Source organism: Balaenoptera borealis (genome assembly GCF_965194805.1).
Source record: "Balaenoptera borealis genome assembly, chromosome: 2".
NCBI lineage: Eukaryota > Metazoa > Chordata > Mammalia > Artiodactyla > Balaenopteridae > Balaenoptera > Balaenoptera borealis.
In genome coordinates, this window is record NC_138867.1 from 99630221 (window position 1) to 99650982 (window position 20762).

General features: G+C 33.6%; 1 protein-coding gene across 5 annotated transcripts in view; it reads left to right on the forward strand.

The window, feature by feature from the left end:
* Positions 1 to 20762, forward strand: part of DMXL1 (Dmx like 1) — a 130748-nt gene that overhangs the window by 33490 nt on the left and 76496 nt on the right. For all 5 annotated transcript variants that reach the window (XR_014239005.1, XM_082374683.1, XM_082374680.1 and 2 more), the window contains exons 8-20: positions 1186 to 1375; positions 2673 to 2841; positions 6010 to 6222; positions 8168 to 8421; positions 8533 to 9217; positions 9308 to 9429; positions 11916 to 12005; positions 12087 to 12189; positions 12330 to 12449; positions 12740 to 12961; positions 15121 to 16806; positions 18033 to 18140; positions 20131 to 20300. Coding sequence is in view for 4 of the 5 variants with exons in the window: in XM_082374683.1 (XP_082230809.1) it covers positions 1186 to 1375; positions 2673 to 2841; positions 6010 to 6222; positions 8168 to 8421; positions 8533 to 9217; positions 9308 to 9429; positions 11916 to 12005; positions 12087 to 12189; positions 12330 to 12449; positions 12740 to 12961; positions 15121 to 16806; positions 18033 to 18140; positions 20131 to 20300 (4132 nt within the window). In the remaining variant the exon portion in view is untranslated. The remainder of the gene's footprint in view (positions 1 to 1185; positions 1376 to 2672; positions 2842 to 6009; positions 6223 to 8167; positions 8422 to 8532; positions 9218 to 9307; positions 9430 to 11915; positions 12006 to 12086; positions 12190 to 12329; positions 12450 to 12739; positions 12962 to 15120; positions 16807 to 18032; positions 18141 to 20130; positions 20301 to 20762) is intronic.

Here is a 20762-nt window from a genome sequence, read left to right on the forward strand (position 1 = left end):
CATAAGGATGGGGAAAGGAAGGAGAAACAGAGGGTTTGGAAAGGTAAGAAGAAAGAGGGGCCCTAGGAGGGGGGTAGTGGTGAGAGGTAGGAGAGGTGGAAAGGGAGGGTGGGTTGGAGAGGCTGAGAAGCAGAGAATTATAGGAGAAAGCAGAAGGAGAGAAGCCCAGAGAGTAGATGGAAAGGGGAGAAAAGTAGGGGAGTATACCTAGAGGGGGAGGGGAAGGGAGGGAGGTGTTACAACAGAGGAGGGAACCTGAAGGAGAGAGCTACCAAGACAAAGCAAGCTGTTCTCCCTTTTCTTCCCCTTTGCTATTGTTCTTCTTAAATCAAGTAGATACGTTTGTTTTAAAAAGTGACTACTACGGAATATTTTAATTTTTTTCTTTAACTTACTGGGTTACTTGATAGAAACCTTCTACTGATTGTTCTCTTTTAATCAGATATGTTTGAATAAGTGTCTATTATAGGATATTGCAACTTTCTTTTTTTTTTAATTTGCTGGGTTATCCAGTAGAAAGGTAGTCTTTGTTAATAGGGTTTCAGCCTTTGAGCTCTTGATGCTTATGAGATTTATTAACATATATGTAATTGTTTTGTTATTATTTTGTGGGGTGGCAAGACAGTAAATTCACTGAAAGTCAAAAATGACTAATGAAGGAGGTGACTAAAAAATCATGAATTTTTCTATTGCACTTGACTGCTTTTGTCATATGTTAGGCAAGGAAAGAGTAAGTGTACTGGTTACTTTAGCTTATTAGTGACAAGTGCATGTACCTTTACAGGAAGTAAAAAGGAAGCATTGTGAAATAATTCAAATAAACATCCACTGAATAAATCAGAAAATTTTAATAGAAGAAGTCAGGTTGTTTCCTTGTTTATTAACTGAGTGAGTATGGTATGATTTCAGTTTTTGTTCTTTAGATGTAAGAAGAATCTTAGATTACTGAAATAGGAACTACTGAGTTCCAGGCAGAAAAGAATAGGTTAGCAAGCATTTGCTGTGATGAAATCAAATACTCAACTCAGTTGTAATGGCTTTGACTAAATACATTACATAAATGTATATTGACATTTTCTTCATTGATACCTTAGTTGTGTGCATTTAAATAATTATAGAAACATTGTAGAATGTAATACTGTGGGAAATTTATATTTTTGCCTCTAAAATCTTTTTATTCCTTAGGGCTTCTGTATGTAATGTACTGTTGACTTGCTGCAAAGATAACATATGTCGTCTTTGGGTAGAGACATTTTTACCAAATGATTGTTTGCTCTATGGAGGTGACTGCAACCATTGGACTGAACCAATTAATTTAACAAATAACTTCAAGAGAAATGCTTCCAGTAAAGAACGAGTTCAAAATGCTTTAGATGTGAGTGTTTTTGTTAGATGTTATTTCCTACAAGTTTTAAAATCTTTCGTACATGGCCTTTTTTGTAACATTCATCTTAATTAATATTCAAAGTCATGGATAGTTATGAAAAAACATATATGTCTTAGGAAAACAGTTCTGAGAAAATTTTTGGGTTTTTTTGGGTTCAACAAGTATTCTTAAGGATTTTGTCTAGCATAAAACTGCCTATAATTACAAAGTTAACCTTAGGTTAACTGATGATAACAAAAGGATGATTATACTTGACTTAGCTAAAATAACGTAAATTAAGATCTGAGAATGCCAAGATTTGACTGTAAAAATAATTTATTATTTTTCTTTCTTTAGAGCTTGGGGTGTTCATCCTGTCATAACTACAGGAATGATTAGAGTAGTTTATCAGATTCTGTTCTACATTTGTTATCTTCCAAATCTCCAAGAACTTGAATTATTTACCTTACTAATTACTATAGAATGGAAAGTAAAAGTCAGTTTTTGGTGTTGGGGCTAATTCAACATAGACTAGTTACAGATTCTTCTTATTATTTTCTTAATATTGAAAACAAGAAAGTGACCTAAAAATGATTTATCTTTGAATGTTTTGTATGAATATGGAACCACTGTTTCTCAAATTTAGATAGAATTCTAGTGACACAGAATATAATTAAGTATATATTGTGTAGAGACTCAACCACTGATAGAATGGTTATGTGTAATAATAGTTGAAAGAAGTCCTTGACTAGGAATCTGAAGACCTTTGTTCCACTTTTAGGTGACCTTGTGTTCTCTAAACTATTTTATCATATGAAAGATGAGAATAACAATATTTGCATTGTCTGCTTTATGGGTCAAATGAGATGATCTCTGTGAAAGTGCTTTGTAAACTATGAAATATCATCCTAATGTATGATGGTAGTTTTATTCAGTGCTTTGTGGTCATAGCAAGTAAACTGAGGATACAAAGAGAACAGTATACATAGGGACATCATTTTCCACAGACACATTGTAAACTTTTTTTAAGTTTAGGAAATTAATTCTTAGAAAATATTAAATAAAAATATAAAGTATTGTGTGATGGTTAAAAGAAGAGTCAAGCAGTTTAAGTTCCAGGCTTATTCCAGGTTTCAAGTTTGCTGTACAAAAATACTGCAAGATATTTGTACATATAAACTCATCTGAAATAGGATATATGTACTATCTAACAATCATTATGTAACCTATACATATATGCTTATGACAATATAGGCATTAGTTTTACTTTGTTTTGCATTGTTTGACTTTGTTTTTATTCTCACAGGTAAATCTGAAACATTTTCGTAGAGGTCGGAGGAGATCACTTGCACTTGTAGCACATACTGGATACCTGCCACATCAGCAAGATCCTCACCACGTTCACAGGAACACTCCACTGCATGCCAATGCACTTTGCCACTTTCATATTGCAGCCAGCATCAACCCAGCCACGGGTAATAAAGCACTGTTCAGAAAATGTTTTTCAAATTGAGTAGATCGATTTTTATAACCAATAAGTTATACTTTTACTTTTTTAGTAAGTAAAAAATTGTAGGTGACTTTCTTAGCTAACTTTTCATTATAGCCAGCTCACTGATTATAGAAAAAGAAGTTTTTGTTTACTTGTTTGCTTCTTAAGTCTGTGATTTGGTCTGTAATTTTAGATCTTGATAAGTCATTGAGATTCTGTATTAGTTTATTCAAAAGTTGAGATTTGAGGTTAACACCTCAGAGTAGTAGTTTATAATTATTGTATAGTTGTTCACATGAAACCAGTGTGTTTCGTACTTGATCTTTGGAGCCATTTCAGAAATAGGGCAGAAATATGCAGAAGTTATAACTGGAAGAATTAAGAAACTTATCTCTGTAGTCAATAGGTACTATGAAATAGATTGAAAGATCTAGAATACCTGGGTTTATCTATGAATTTGAAGACTGAAGTGTTCGTCATTTAGTAAATATTTTCTGTGAGTTTAAAAACCAGGTGGCCACAGTTGGGGCATTTAAAGTGGAACCTTAGAATATTACTGGGAAAAAAGTTAAAAATAATATTTGCACGTGATAAATGCCATCTGTACAGGAAGTGTAAAGTAAAATCCTCCTTTTACCTCTATTCCACCCTAGTCTTCCTCCCCAGAAGATAACCACTGTTGATGAGTTTTTATGTATTTTGAGATACTCTTAAACATAAATTAAGCATAATTTATTTCCATATAACACTCTGGATTTGCAGTATTGCATTCTTCAAGAAACATAGCAATAAATACAGTCCATTAGTTACTTGAATCAAAGTGAGAAGTACTTTGATAAGTTAAAAAGTGCTGAGATACCTGTGGTAGGGATAAAGAGTATTTGCTGATTTTTAAAATTTTATATGGTTAACAACAGTCCCAGCTCTAGAAGAATCCAAAATCCATGAGTCATGAAAGTGTAAATGGGAGAATATTGAATTATTTTTATTAAGAAATTGTATTATTACCTTATCAAAAAACATACATTGTCAGCGCTTATAGTATCCAGAGGCAACTCTAGGTCAGTGGAATAATTTTGAAAGTCTTTGCTGAGTAAAGGACAATATTTTGAGAATAAAGAAAGCTTGAATTCTCACTTTAATGGAAAAGGCTGAGGTATTATGAAAAAAAGAAACCCTAAGTTCCTGTGTAACATCTCCCTGACCACCTTCCAATAAGGAAAACTCTAAAACCTTTCTTTAGATTGTAGGTCCCTAAGAAAAATTCATACATGTAGGGAAAATCAAAGCAAAATAATAATATTAGGAGCTATATTAGATCTTGTGAGAGAACTCCTTTCCCTAAATTAGGTCTGTTAGAATGACTTTCCTGCAAGGCTCAACTCAGATATGGCTTCACTTATTTGTCCATCAATGGAAAATGATACAGGAGAGGAGTTCATAATAGCATGTTTTCTTAGTTCTAGTTCTTATACGCTTTCCATGAAGATTTCTCATAAAAAATGACTTTATCAGATTCTTTGAGTGAGGTCAGGAGGCAAAGGAAATGTGAGTATCTTTTCAGCCAGAATGCTTCTGCTAAAAGTCAGCATAAGCCCCTAGTTTTGTGTACTTAACAGCTAGGCCTGTTATCTGCTTTAGGCATTGCTTATCTCTTCTGAGTTGATTGTAAGTTGAAAATCAGAAAATCCTACCCATTTAGTTTTCTTGGGGACACTCTTTCAAACCCTAACACTATTTATTGTGTATCTACCTAGGAACAGTGAGATTGGCAGTTCAGCCCCTCAAGGGTTTTATTGAGTGTTTAGTCTGTGCCAGTATAGGAACTGGAGATAGTGGTAGGAACTGGAGATACAGTAGTGATCAAAACAGTGTGGTCCTTGCTCTTATGAAGCATATAACTAGGTAGGCGATAGATAAATATTAATCAAATAATTACACTAATGAATATAGAGTAAAACAGAGCTCTTGGATTAGATAATATCCATCAACTCTTAGAACCCAACGCCAATAAGAAGGGACAGAAAAACAATTTTTTTAACATCTTTATTGGGGTATAATTGCTTTACAATGGTGTGTTAGTTTCTGCTTTATAACAAAGTGAATCAGCTATACATATACATATGTCCCCGTATCTCCTCCCTCTTGCATCTCCCTCCCTCCCACCAGGAAAAAGATTATTCTATCCTTTCTTTTACCATTCATCCCCTATAATACTGTTCCTATTGGTATCCAGCAATAGACGGTGTTTGAACAAATACTTAAAATTGTTTATATTTCCTTTTAAAAAAAAATCAGTAGATTTGCTCTGGAGAAAATTATCTACCTTCCCTGAATCCATTCCAGCCTATAATGTTCAGCAGACACCAGCATGATCTAGATTTGGATTTTATTTAATAATGAAAGACAAATTTTTCTTTACCTCTATTAAGTTAGGATTGTCATTTTTCACAATTTACTCTGAATTTGTACTTCAGTATACTTAGCAATGATTTCAAAAGTAATACCAAGGAACAATTTTTTTTAGCTGAGTTGGCTTGTCTTGAATGCTTTTCTTGAATATAAGGGAACCTCAGTTTCATACTATCTAACTTCAATCTTGATGCTAATAAATAAGTATCTATCTTAGATAGGTAGGTCATGAAAAAAGTTAATATGAGAGTCTGTTAAGTAAAAGAAAGTTGTTGCTGTTGAGATAAACATATCACTGGTTCCTTTGACAACCTAATGATGGCATTTTTAATGGTAGATCAGGTCAAAATATATTTCTAACCAAAGTTTCTATACAAATTAAGAAGACTACCCTATTAACATGTCTGCAAATTATAGACATATTTCTTAATGAGAATATTTTTTTAAATTATAGAAAAAATGTATATATGTATATATAAATAAGTTACGGTATATAATGTAGAATGTATAATTTTATTTCCTTTACAATAAGTGTATTAAATTTACCATTTAAGTCTGTTTTCATTAATAATAATTGTGTGAGCCATTATATTGTGAGTCTTATTTATAGGTTAAATACAATGTATGGCAGAGGTTTAAAGATAAATGTAACAGTAAATAATAAAAATGAGAGACATGGATGTTTTGTATGCTAGCATGATAGAAGTTTTAATATTTTTTTTGTTGTTGTTCTTTATAGACATTCCACTTCTTCCTTCTATTACGTCTCTGAGTCTAAGTGAAAATGAAGAGAAGAGTGGACCTTTTGTGGTACACTGGCTAAACAATAAAGAATTGCATTTTTCTTTGTCCATGGAAGTCTTTTTACAACAACTTAGAAAAAGTTTTGAACAACCATCTTCTGAGATGAGTGTAGAAGACTCTAATCAGGCAGATGTAAAATCTGATGAAGGTAAAGCTTTAAGAAGGATAAAAATTATAAAGTTTTGTTTAAAATAGCAAAGATTTTTATATTAGGGTAACACCAGCTACTGTTAGAAATAACCTTCAAATTGCAGTGGCTTAATACAAATTTGGACTAGCTCATTTAATAATCCAATGTAGATGTTCCTGTTCCAGGTGGCTTCTTTCCTGATGATGATATAGGGACTTGGACTTCTCCATACTTATGCTTCTGTCAGCCACTAGGGTCTTGCTACTTAGAGGACTATCTGCAGACTAGCAGCATTGTCATTATTAGGAATGTACAATCTCAGGCTCCACCTGGAGCTACAAGAATCTGTAATTTAATGAAATTCCCGGATGAGTTGTATGTATATTAAAGTTTGAGGAGCAGTACACTAGGGCCTTAAGGTTTGCATTCAGCCTCAGTCAAGTAGAGAGAGAGAAATCAAAAATGTTTTTGTTGTTTGTTTTAATTACAAGATTGCACGTTCTCCTTTAAAAAAAAATTAAAATTAAACAATACAGGCATGTATAAAGTTTCCATATTGTTAAGTTTGATGAGTGTCCTTCCAGATTTATTCTTTTCTATGCTCACACATATATATGCATAAAGGTAGTTTTTTTAAAAAGTTGTACTATGGGAGTTCATTTTTCAATGAAAATAGTGTGCTGCAGCTTGCTTTTTAAATTCAGTAACGGGCACTTTTCTTTCTCATTATTTTTAACAGCTCCTGAGTCAAGAGACTCAAGAGAAAACTTAAGCATTTTTTCTGATGATAGCCATTTAAATTGATTTAAATTGTTTTTCACTATATACTGATAATGGTACAGTAACACATCTCTTCATCTTTGTGTGAATTTTTCTGTAAGGTAGATTCCTGGATGCGGAATTAGCATAGTGTAAAGCATTTTTAAATTTCAATAACTTCTGTCAGATTACCCTCTAGTAATGTTTTACCAGTATATGTTCCCTCTAAGTATATTCAGATATCCTTTTTTCACATCCTTGCCAACACTGGATCTTTTTATTATTTTTTGGCCGTTGATATGGACAAAATGGTGTCTTGTTTTACTTTGAATTTTCTTTTTTTTTTTTTTTTTTTTTTAATCTTTTCCAAGGTTTATTATAGACTATTGCAAATCATCTACTTTGAATTTTCTTGAGTTAAATTGAGCAGAATTATGTTAACCCTTCTGTGGTTTGCCTCTTCGTGCCTTTTGCCTAATTTTCTGTTGAGTTATTTTTCTTTTTCTTAATGATTTTATGTCTTGACTAATTTTTAAAATCTGGTAAACAAGCTAACATTTTTTGAGAGTCTCTTAAGAAAGGCTTTGTATTCCTAACCAGGAATAGGGGCTGGGATGTAGAGGTCAGAATATACATACTTATTTGTATTAATAGGTTGGCATGTGTTGAAGAAAATCTTAGGCACTATAAAATGTATTTCTTTAAAATAGTTTCTTTAAGGTTTCATATCAGTTATAAATGCTTACACCTAGAGGATGGCTAGTGTGGTTGACTTAGGTTTTATGAATCTGACATTATGAAGAAAATACAAATTACATTCCAATAATATATTTTAAAAATTCAGCCTAATTTCAACTCCCTCATGTTAACGTGAGCAAAACTAGGGTCCAGAGAAGTACTGTGTCTTACTTCTAAGTAGTTAATTGTGGTACATCTGGGTTTAGAAACCAGTTTACCTATTTTCCAGTCTAGTATTAGTCCTTCTACTAATAATCCGCTGAATCAGCCTTATAGGCCTTCTGAGTACTGAGTTAACTCCGTGGCCTTATATTCCTGGAGCAAAGTTATTTTTTAAAGGGAACCCCATTTCTTGTTTATATGAAAACTTACGTTTTTCATTTTGAATGCATTTGTAAAGATATTTCTTAATTTTTAGTAGTAGCTTGATTGTATTTACTTGGTTCATGAACCCTTTTGCTTATAGAGATCGATGACGGTGTTGATGATCTGAAAATAAATCTTGAAAAGAAGGAATTGGGCAGTGATAAATTGGTACCAAATTCAAGTTTTGTACCATTACCATCAGCTGCCGTTGATCATCAGATTGAAGTACTTCTGTCTGAATGGAGTAAAAATGCAGACATGCTATTCAGTATTCATCCCATAGATGGCTCTTTGCTGGTTTGGCATGTGGATTGGCTGGATGAATACCAGCCTGGTATGTTTCGTCAAGTACAGGTATTATTTTTATGATCTCTGGAGAGCCACTTCTTGTTAAATGTGGGTACTGTTTTGTAAAACCTCTTTATATAATTTCATGAATTCTAATGCTCACTTTCTTACTTCTAGGTGTCCTTTGTTTCCAGAATTCCTGTAGCTTTCCCCACAGGTGATGCAAACTCTCTCTGTAAAAGCATAGTGATGTATGCCTGTACCAAGAATGTTGACTTGGCTATTCAGCAAGGGAAACAAAAAACTTCCAGCCTGACACGTTCCACGTCAATGCTTATATCTTCTGGTCACAGTAAATCAACTAATAGTTTAAAATTAAGCATTTTTACCCCTAATGTTATGATGATTTCAAAGCATGCTGACGGCTCCCTGAATCAATGGCTTGTCAGTTTTGCCGAGGAATCTGCCTTTTCTACAGTTCTCAGTATTTCCCACAAATCCAGATATTGTGGTCATCGCTTTCATCTTAATGATTTAGCTTGTCACTCAGTATTACCATTATTGCTGACAACGTCACACCATAATGCATTAAGGACACCAGATGTTGATAACCAAAAGGAACCTTATGGTGCTGTGAATATTGAAGAATGTTCTTTGGCACAACAGAATAAAAGCACTATTGACATGGCCTTTCAGGATCCCAATGCAGTGTACAGTGAGCTTATTCTTTGGAGAGTTGATCCAGTCGGGCCATTGTCTTTTTCTGGAGGTGTTTCTGAGCTTGCCCGGATTAATTCTCTTCATGTTTCTGCATTTTCCAATGTGGCATGGCTGCCCACTCTTATACCCAGTTATTGTCTAGGTAAGGATTCTGATTTTTATTTAAGAACTTGAGATTTTCTGATATTATTGCTTAAGAGTTAAATTTCAAATGTTTTTAAAATATATCTAGGTGCATACTGCAACTCTCCTAGTGCATGCTTTGTAGCAAGTGATGGACAATATCTGAGATTATATGAAGCAGTTATTGATGCCAAGAAACTTCTATATGAGCTTTCCAATCCTGAAATTTCTGTAAGTAAATGGCTTTTGAAGCTAAGAATATAATGTGTTTTTAGATACTTAATTTATACTTATTGGGCATGTTCTAGAATTATGACATATAATTTGTAATAAAATGTGTATATTTTTTAGTAATTTTTTTCACATTTTCATTGTACTCTTACAGTGATTCTAACCTCCTTTAAAAAGAAACCATATCTTTCATTCATTCCAAAAGTAGAGTCTAGTGTCCTACAATATGTGTTTTTGTTGTACTTCTTTGCTCAGAGATAAATGGGGACTACTGACAGTATAATGTGGAATTATGTTGGTTCATCTGCAGGTTTTTTTCTAGGCAAGGGAAGTTGAAATAACAGGAGTGGATTTTTAGTCTTAACCAAGAGGAAAGAGCTTTCAGCTTGGTTGCACTACAGGCAGGAGTTTTTTCAACACCATTGCAAAGTTTTTGTCTTATGACAGAGGGCACTTGTTCCTGTGCCCAACTAATAGCAACCCACCATCTGCATTGTCTCAGCACCTCCAACAAGCCAGTATTTCCATTCTCTTGGTTTTTGTGTTTTTAAATATGCCCTGAGGTAACTTTCAGCCATACTGAGCTTCCTGTTTAGGAGAGTCAAACTGTCCTCTCAACCATCAATTAATGTCTTTGTTAATGCTCTGGTTACAGAATTGCATAGGTGTCAGTGGTCTGCTCCAATCTTGTTTTTTCCCTGTTATTTTTATGGCATGGTTTTACAGAACACAAAGTTTTTCAAAACATATATAGTGTTATAGTAGAAACGTATATTTCTTGAGGGCCTTCTGTTTTTCAGGAATTGTTTTAAGTGCTGGAAATTTAGGTGTGAGCAAAACAGACAAAAATCTAAGCTTACATTCTAGTGAAAGAATATAGAAAAAAGGTAAAAATATATTAATAAATACTTTGGAGAGAAACAATGTTGCAAAAGTAGTAGGGAGTGCCAAGTAAAGTGCTGATCAGGGAAAACCTCACAGAAGTGGTACCATTTGAGTAAAGACCTGAAGGAGATAAAGGAGCTACCTATATGGATATGTAGAGGGAAGAGTATTTCAGGAAGAGCCAGTGTAAAGATCCTGAGGCCAGAGCATGTTTGGTATGTAAGGAGCATCAAGGAGGCCATTGTGGCTGGTGCAGAATAAGTGAGGTGGAGGGTAGTCAAAAATAAAGTCAGAAAGTGAGCCTGGCCAGATTGTATTGAGAGTAACTTTGACTTTTACTCTGAATGACATAAAAACTAGTGAAGAGAATGACAGTGATATGATCTGGCTTAGGCTTTAAAAGGATCACTCTGGTTGTTATATAGATTAGACATGGGAAGCAGAAGTGTTATCAGAGAGACCAATTCAGGAAGCTATTACAGTAGTCTAGGACAGAATTAAAGGGGTTTAGAATGGTAGCAGATGGTGGTGATAAAGATGATAAGAATTGGTCAAATCTGGATGTGTTTTGAACATTGAATAGTAAGGATTGGACTGGATATGGGGTTTGTGTGAGAAAAAGAGGATGACTCCCAAGGTTTGCCTTGAGATGAGAAGTATAAATAGCAGTTTTTGGGGTTTTTTTTGGCCACGCTGCCCGCCATGTGGGATCTTAGTTCCCTGACCAGGGATTGAACCTGCGCCCCCTGCATTGGAAGTGTGGAGTCTTAACCAGTGGACTGCCAGGGAAGTCCCTAAACAGCAGATTTTGAGGAACAGGGAGATTCAAGAGCCGGGCTTTAGACATGTTAATTTTGAAATGCCTGTTTGATATCCAAGAGATCTAGTAAGCTAGTCTCTGGAGTTTTGAGGGAGGCCTGGTCTGAAGATAGAAAATAAGTAGTTGTCAGAATATAAAGTTGTGGAGCTGAGTGAGATCACTGAGGGAGAGACTATAGCTGGAAAGTAGAAACGTTAGGAGGATTGAACCCTGGGGCATTCTGTTGCTAAAAGTGAGGTGAGTGTGGTGTATAATGGAAGCCAAAATGAAGAAAATTATTTCCAGGAGGAAGGAGTAATCAACAGAATCAAATGCTGCTGATAGATCAAGTATGATGAACATTGAATTTAACAATGTGAGCTTGACTAGAGCGGTCAGGAGATAAGTGGCTCAAGAAATCAGCATATGTAAATAGTATGTTAACTTGTTTCTTTAGCTTTCTTTGTCAAAATTAATGCTTAAAAAACCTTAATTCTTAGAACATTTCCATGAGATTGAAGTCAGTCTTTCACACTTATAAATATAAAATACTTTTTTTCCCCTTAACAATTACCAAGCATTGCTTTTGGTTTTCTCTGCACCAGCTGAGCTGTAACTCTGTTCATTCCTGTGTAATTGCCTTGTAAAATCGTAAAATGTTTATAATGAAAGGGACTTGTGAATTTATTTAGTCTCACCTGAACTTACTTATTATTTGTCTGTTATGCCTGAAATATTATGTCATTTGTTATTATTTTTTTAAATTGTTTAATAAAGGAGATATCCATTTTTTCAAAAACAGAAATATGTTGGTGAAGTGTTTAACATCGTAAGTCAACAGTCAACAGCCAGGCCAGGATGCATTATTGCGTTAGATCCCATTACCAAACTTGTAAGTATTATTTTTCTGGCCACTTAGCATTAGGTAAATAATAATGTATGTCAACTTACATTAGTATTTATTTGCATTCAGCAAGGCAGAAAAACCCAGCTGCTTCATGTTTTCCAAGAAGACTTCATTTTGAATAACCTTGAGAAGAAAAGACTAGGAAAAGACAGAATATTATCTGATGCAGGTAAAGAAGAACTTTTCATGAAATGAGAAATAAAATGTAGAGTATGTTAGGCAAAGATAAATTGATATAATGTTTATATCATATATAAAGTTATCTCAGCTTTCCATGTTAGTAGTGAAATATACCATTTATACCAACAGGCAGCTCACCTAATGGATTTTCGGAAAAATTCTACCTAATTGTAATAGAGTGCACCCAAGACAACCGTTCATTGTTACACATGTGGAATTTGCATTTGAAGTCCATTCCTGTCTCATTGGGTGAGTTTTTTTTTTTTTTTAAACTTTAAGTAGGCTTAGGTTAACAAATTATATATGGTTAGATGGTTCAGTGGATATTTTTAAAAGCTGTTTTTACTGAGAAAGGATAATTATAGTTTATTCTGTTAATTAAGAAGAAAACAATTCTCTGATTTTCTTGCCGTAAAGCATCATATTAATATGTTAACTTTTTTGTCTTTTATAAGGCAGTTTTGGATTATAAAATGTAGCAATTGTAATGTTTATAGGGTTTCTCTCCCAGCTTTTGGTTCTTTTTTTATGTTTTATAGATGAAAAAGTAGATAGAAAAATATCTGAAGCAGTTTGGCAGCCAGAAGAACATTATTCTTCTTCTCCAGAGAAGATCTTATCCCCTTTTTCACAGAAGTATCAGGCTTGCAGAGCAAATCTCCAGAGTACCAGCAAGTTGACTCTGTCTTCAGAAATGGTTTATAGCCAAGAGTTGCATTTGCCAGAAGGAGTTGAGATAATAAGTGTTAAGCCATCAGCAGGTGTGTAAATTTTGTAAAAAGAGACTAATCAAACTTCATAATGCATGAGTATTTACTGTGTATTTAAAAATAGGTGCAACTCCCACTTTTTAAATCTACACAGAAACAGAAATGGAAAGAATATCTTTAAGTACCCTAAATTAAAATTTTAAATTTCTCATTACATTTTCAGATGACTCTGGCATTTGTCAGCCAGTTGTGGTCTTAAATATTGATTTCCAAAACAAATTTTTATTATCCTTTTGTGAAGACAAAGCGAAAGTTTCCAGGGCAGAGATCACAATGGGGTTGCACCTTATTTGCCGACTTTGATAACGCTGGTATTGGCTGCCTGGAGCTCTGTGCTGTGAAGGATTCCAAGTGTGTAGTTCCTGATATGTGTATTTGTCATCTTTATCCTTAGGGCAGTGGTTCTCAAAATGTGGTCCCCAGACCAAAAGCATCAGCATTGTTTGGGAAGTTGTTAGAAATAATAATTCTTGGGCCACACCCTAGACTTACTAAATCACCAGCTGTGGGGTGGGACCCAGCAGTCTTGTTTTGACAAGCCTTCCAGGTGATTCCAGTGTACACAAAAGATCAAGGTATCAAGGGTATCATGAAAACGAAGACAAAAATCCATCTTTTTATCACCTAGTTCTTTCATTTTCATAGTCACAGTGTGGGTTTTTGGTCTTCTTTACTTGTCTACCACTTTTGACTAATTACTTTGAATGCTTTTCAGTTTGCCACATTATCAGGTACTTAATCTTTTCTAATTGGTGAAGTTAGCAGGAGTATTAACAGTGTCCTGATAACTTTTACATTCTGGGTTTTTTTTTGTATATTTTAATAAAAGAGGCATCAATGCAAGGAAAGTTAAAGTTTGAAATAGAATGACTTTTGTATTGACACAGTTTTAAGAGCTGTTATCCTTAGCCAGAACAGTATAATCTTCACTACTGAATTCTATTAAAAAAAAACTATATGGCAGATCTAAGAGAAACTGAAGATGTTTCTAAAAATAATCCTTGGCGCAAGTTGAGTTTGGAAGAAAAAAGAAGTCCTAGGGCAAAAGAAGAAATCTGTTTTGTTTGGCAGAAACAGTAGCATGTCATAAAAGCTTTTTTTCCTAGTCTTGAGAATTTTTTTTTTAACCGAGACTTTTGGGAAGGGTAAGCTCTTTATTCTCTGTTCAGTTCAGAGAAACTAATGGACAATGTTAATTGTGTCTTTATGCAGTACTGCCAAGTCCTTGAGGACTTAAGGAAAAACTTATGTTGAAATATGCTTTTAAAATATAATAAATGTTCTGTATAACATTTCTGTATTACGATTAGCAGTTTATGTTTAATAGTCTAGGATAGGGATTGGCAAACTATGGGTCACCTACCTTTTTGTAAGTAAGTTTGATTGGAACGTAGCCACACCTACCTATTTGTTTACTTTTGTGTATGGCTGCTTTTGTTCTACAATGGCCGAGTTGAGTAGCTGCAACAGGGACTCTGTGGCTAGAAAAGCCTAGTTGTTACCTTTGGCCCTTTAAGAAAAAGTTTGTCAACCCCTGATTTAGGAAATTAAAGAGTATGTAATTACATTAAGCCCAAGCAAACGTATGTCCCACTTAGGAATCTTCTCAGCGTCATTTATATGAAATACACTTCAATCGTGGAGGAGGACCCTTTTAGTACTTAGGTAAGCGTGAGCCATTCAAAAAATTGTATTAAAAAATATTATAGAGAAGTAGCCAGTGAATATTGACAAATTTTTTTAAATGTATTGGTATCTTTAAAATAAGATTTATAACAATATATAATGCTAGCAAAGAGTTGCGAAAGGAATGCTGGGTTGAAAACCAGGACTAGAATTTAGGTTTTCTAATTCTGCCTTAGTCTAGCTATTTGATTTAAGCATAAGATACTTACACATTTAGTCAAGAGTCCTTACTTATAAATTATTACGGAGTTCTCTTTCAGCTCTAGGTTTTGGTAATAATGTCCTTTTTATGTACCTTTTTGACGTCATTAAAAGCGTCTTACTGATCTTGCTGATCCTTAAGCTAAATATTGACTGTCATGTTGTTAACACTAGTTCATGCAAAAGACTAAAACCTTTAGTACAAGAAAACAGATTTATTTAACCAAATTTGACGTTTTGTTAATGGATTATTTTTGTTTTAGGACATCTGAGTTCTTCTTCCATATATCCCATATGCAGTGCTCCTTATTTATTGGCAACTTCATGCTCAGATGAGAAAGTAAGATTCTGGAGATGTAGAGTAACAGATGGAGAATCTGCCACTTCAAAGAATGGAGAAATGGATCTTATATACATTTGGGAAGAATGGCCGTTACTTATTGAAGATGGACTGCAGAGCAATAGTAGTATAACTGTACCTGGTAGGCCTATAGAAGTCAGCTGTGCACACACAAATCGTTTAGCAGTAGCATATAAGCAGCCTACGTCTAATAGTAGATGTTCTCAGGACTTTGTGATGCATGTAAGTATTTTTGAATGTGAGTCTACAGGAGGTTCATGCTGGGTCCTTGAACAGACAGTTCATTTAGATGAGTTAAATACAGTGTTGGATTCTGGCATTAGTATTGATAGCAATTTAGTGGCCTATAATAAACAAGAGGTATATTTATCCAGTAAAGAGAGTGTCACATCAAACACAAAGCGTTTAGTTCACTTAGATTGGATGTCTAGAGAAGATGGTTCTCATATTCTGACTGTAGGAATTGGATCAAAACTTTTTATGTATGGACCCCTGGCTGGCAAGGTACAAGAACAGACGGGTAAGGAAAGCCTGGCATTTCCTCTCTGGGAAAGTACTAAAGTTGTGCCTCTTTCTAAATTTGTACTGTTACGAAGTGTGGACTTGGTTTCTTCTGTAGAAGGCGCTCCACCTTTTCCTGTTTCTTTATCATGGGTCCGTGATGGCATCCTGGTGGTAGGAATGGATTGTGAAATGCATGTATATTCCCAATGGCAGCCATCTTCTAAACAAGAACCTGTTACAACAGATTCATACAGTGGGAGCACTCCATCTATAATAAGTTTAATAAAACAGAGTAACTCATCAAGTTCTGGATTACATCCTCCAAAGAAAACCCTGACTCGATCCATGACCAGTCTTGCACAGAAAATCTGTGGAAAGAAAACTGCGCTTGATCCTTCTGTGGATATGGAAGATTCAGGTCTTTTTGAAGCAGCTCATGTTCTTTCCCCAACTTTACCTCAGTACCATCCTTTGCAGCTTTTGGAACTTATGGATCTTGGCAAAGTTCGGAGAGCAAAGGCCATCTTGTCACATCTTGTCAAGTGCATTGCTGGGGAAGTTGTGGCTCTGAATGAAGCCGAATCTAATCATGAGCGCCGCTTTAGGTCTCTCACCATCAGTGCTAGTGGAAGTACTACTCGAGACCCCCAGGCATTCAACAAGAGTGAAAATACAGATTACACAGAAATCGATTCTGTCCCTCCACTTCCTTTATATGCCTTACTTGCAGCAGATGATGATAGCTATTACTCATCCTTGGAGAAATCTAGTAATCAGAGTACCTTAAATAACTCAAACCAGTTGTCAAAAGAAAGTTATGATGAGCTTTTTCAGATGTCAGCTTTAATGACTGATAGTCATGTGTTAAAGACGGATGAAGAAAATACAAAGCCCAGGGTTATTGACCTTTCACAATACAGTCCAACTTACTTTGGTCCTGAGCATGCTCAGGTTCTTTCTGGCCACTTACTTCATTCTAGTTTACCAGGACTCAGCCGGATGGAGCAGATGTCTTTGATGGCTTTAGCAGATACAATTGCAACTACCAGCACTGATATTGGAGAAAGCAGAGACAGAAGCCAAGGTAAAATTAAATTGGGTATAGGATTAGAAGAAAATTTGATGATAATATTTTTACTTATTTTTTTCACAGAAAATAATCTTAAATAATTTTTGTAAAAATGACAGCCATGAAGGTTTTTAAAATCATCATTGTTGCCTTCACAATAGTTTTAACTTGAATATATATTATTTATCCCATAAATCATAGTACTCTGAGAAAGTACACAAAGATTCATTATGCCAAGTCATTTTTACCTGTCTACTTAATAATGTTAAGAATCCAACTAATTGCTTTTGAGTTTAGCAAAAGTTAACATTCTTAATAAATAATTACTTTAGAAACCCCAAAATAAAAGGTGCTTTCTTCTTTCTTTATTTATTTTTCACATTGTAATAATTCACTATTAATTTGGGTTTTTTAATATTGAGGTTTTAAAAAAAATTAACCTTAAGGTATACTCCTTCCTAGAATAGCAGCAAGCAAGCCTAATAAAATTAGGTCTTTTCCTCACCCAATGAGCATTTTTTGTTTTTAATCTCCTGAGTTATGAATAAATTTGTAGAATTCCCATCAGATTTCATATAAGATATGATTAACAGTCTAGCGTTGTGCACCAGATATAAGTCAGTAGGATGCACCCCTTGAAAGGAAAATGTGGGGTAAATTTAAGAAAAAAGAATAACAATAATAAAAATTAAAACTTTAAGAAAAAATAAGTTGGTCATGAATTGTAACATGAAATATTATTAGTAGATATTATTTTTTGATGTGACTGTATTACAAGTGTTTATTCATTTAAAGTAAAAATCAAGCCTCCTTACCATACAGCCATTTCTTCCAGTGTTAGCAGTTATTGGAATGGGTATGTGACTTGAATCAATATGGATAATATTACAGAGAAGGTTAAACTATTTTAAAATTGAGTCACATTTAAATTAAAATATTCATGTCAGAGGAGATTATATTATTAAAAATATGTCAGAGAGCCTGAGTCAATTCATTCTCTTTATTATTTTTTCAATTATTTAACTATACAACTTTTTTCTGTAATGTATAATTGTATAGGAAAAAGAAATATTAGATAATATTTAGACTGATAACTTTTGTCAGTTTCACAATGTTTTGTCCCTGTATTTGGTGCTGTGACATAACCCTGCTTGCCAGAATTATTAGCATTTACTTGTGTTTTGCTAATGAAATGCGTTTTTACAAGTAAAAATACCTTTTTTTTTTTTTCTTTTTTATAGGTGGAGAAACTCTTGATGAATGTGGCTTAAAATTTCTTTTGGCTGTTCGACTTCATACTTTTCTTACAACTTCTCTTCCAGCTTATCGAGCTCAACTCCTTCACCAAGGTGATTTTGGCAGTAATCTAGTAAAAGGAAGTAAGACGAGTAGAAGAGAGGCTTAAGAACATTTAAGTTTGTTTTTGCCCAGATACGATAATGCCTAATGCCGACAACTTTGACACATTCTGAATTTCCTTAATTTATGTTAAAAATGTTTGCTTTCATCTCATCTTCTTTGCTTAAAAATACTGGAATTCTTTTGGTAGATGGAAAGAGCTAATGAAGAAATGGAAATGAGGCAATTGGATATTATGTGTAATGTTTTCAAATTCATTATACATTAAAGACCAATTAGTATTGTTTCATTCTCTTTAATTTCCTTAAATTTTCTTTTTTCTCCTTTTTAATTGACTTCTATCTAAATTCATTTTTCCCCAAAATTTGAATACAATTTTTGTTATAGAAATAATACATACTCAATTTTAGTTGTTTTACAAAACAGAGTACAGAACATAGAAAATAAAAATCCACCCACCCCCAAAACTGCTGTTAACATTAATGTGTATTTCAGATAATAGTTTAATAACATTTCAGATACTTTTATATTGTTAGTCAGGACTCCCAAAGTAATAGAAATACTTTACTTAAATTTAAGATAATTTAAGCAATATAAGATATTTATTGACTCAGTGCCCCCCAAGTTTAAGAGATAGAGCTGGCTTCCAGGATTATTGGATCTAAAGGTTTAAACAGTGTTGTTGGGACTCTACAGCTCAACCTGTGCTCATTAGTCTCCATCTCTTGTTGCCTTTCTTTCTCTTTCTGCTTCCTCCTTCCTTTCATTTTGCATTTAGCTTTGGAAAAGAGAAGCTAAAATTCTAAGTCAGATTATGTATTTATGTATTTATTTATTTATTTATGAAAAATTATTAAACTCAGTTGAAAGATAATAGGAATCTAAAAATAATTTAGAATAACAGTCCATTCACAGCATAGATGTTTGTTTGTTTGTTTCTTAATTACAGTTTCTTTATTTCCAAAGACTTGGGTATAGTAGGCATTTCAGATTCCTTGGCACTGTATACTAGGTTAAAAATTTGAGTTCATATATTCGTATAAGTCAAAGCCACATCTTATAATTAATCATATACTTAATTCAGTAATACTAAACAAAATGTAATGTGAAGAGGCAAAATAAAAGCTGAACGATAAACACCACATGTGTGGGCCAGTAGGTTGAGAGACTTGCTGATGTAAATGATGCTTTATAAATATAAAAATATCTTATTAATATAGTTATTATGGGGTAATAAAAGTTATTATGTGCTAGGTACTATCCCAGATGCTTTAACTATATTATTTCTTTTAATCCTCACAACAATGTAATGAGGTAGGTGCCATGATTATTCACATTTTGTAAATAAGAAAATTGAGGAATCAAGAGGTTAAGTAACATGCCCAAAGTTATATAGTTAGTTAGGGTGGAGCTAGAATTTAATTTATGCATTCTGATTCCAGAGTTTTTGCAGTCCTAAGTTCTGTTCACCAGCTGTACTGTCTCCTTGATGCTTTTTTGATTCCATGGAATTAAATCCACACAACAAATGTTGACCAAAGGATGTCAGACATACTAGAGAATAGAAAGACTCAGCACAGTGGCATTTGCCCATAAGCATTTTTCCTTATCTTTTTAAAAATATATATTTTAATTATAGAAAATATATGCTCATTGTAGAAAATATTGATGTGATTGAGTTACTTGGAGAAGCAAGAAAAAAAGCCCATATTCCCTCCAACCCCAAACAATTATAACTCTGTGAGTCTTATATAAACTTTTAGGCATTTATATTGCAAATACGGGACACACATTTCTGATCATCATTATATAATCATATTTTATTTCCAACAAACAATTATAACCCCAAACAATTATAACTCTGTGAGTCTTATATAAACTTTTAGGCGTTTATATTGCAAATATGGAACACACATTTCTGATCATCATTAATAATCATATTTATATTTCTTATAAACATTATTTTTGATATTTCTTCAGGCCTGTCTACTAGTCATTTTGCCTGGGCCTTTCATTCAGTAGCAGAAGAAGAACTGCTGAACATGTTGCCAGCAATGCAGAAAGATGATCCCACATGGTCTGAACTTAGAGCTATGGGTGTGGGGTGGTGGGTCCGGAATACCCGCATCTTACGCAGATGCATAGAAAAGGTGAGTGTTTTATTTTGGTGTAAAAATGAATTAATATATATTGCATGTTTATTTACATGATAGTCCATATTTCCTCTCCTGTTACTCTTTTTTTTTTTTTAGCAGTAAAATGCTTTTAAATAGTCTTTATATTTCAAAATAGCATAATTTTTAAAAATTTATATTCTAATTCTTAAATTGCTAGTTGATATGTTAGCATTTTTTATTGATAAATAGAAAATAATATATATACACATTTAGGAAAATAAAACAGTACAGAAGAGTTTGTAATGAAAAGTGTAGTCCTGTTTCCATCTCTTTGTAATCTTGGAGGCCACCACCATGATTACTTTTGTAATTATAAAATAAATGAATAAATAAATTTACATATACATGCATGCGTTCATACACATATTTTTTAGTTTATTGAACATTTAAGTAGAGAATGTATGACAGTCTCGTATATGAAGGAAAGTATTTGTT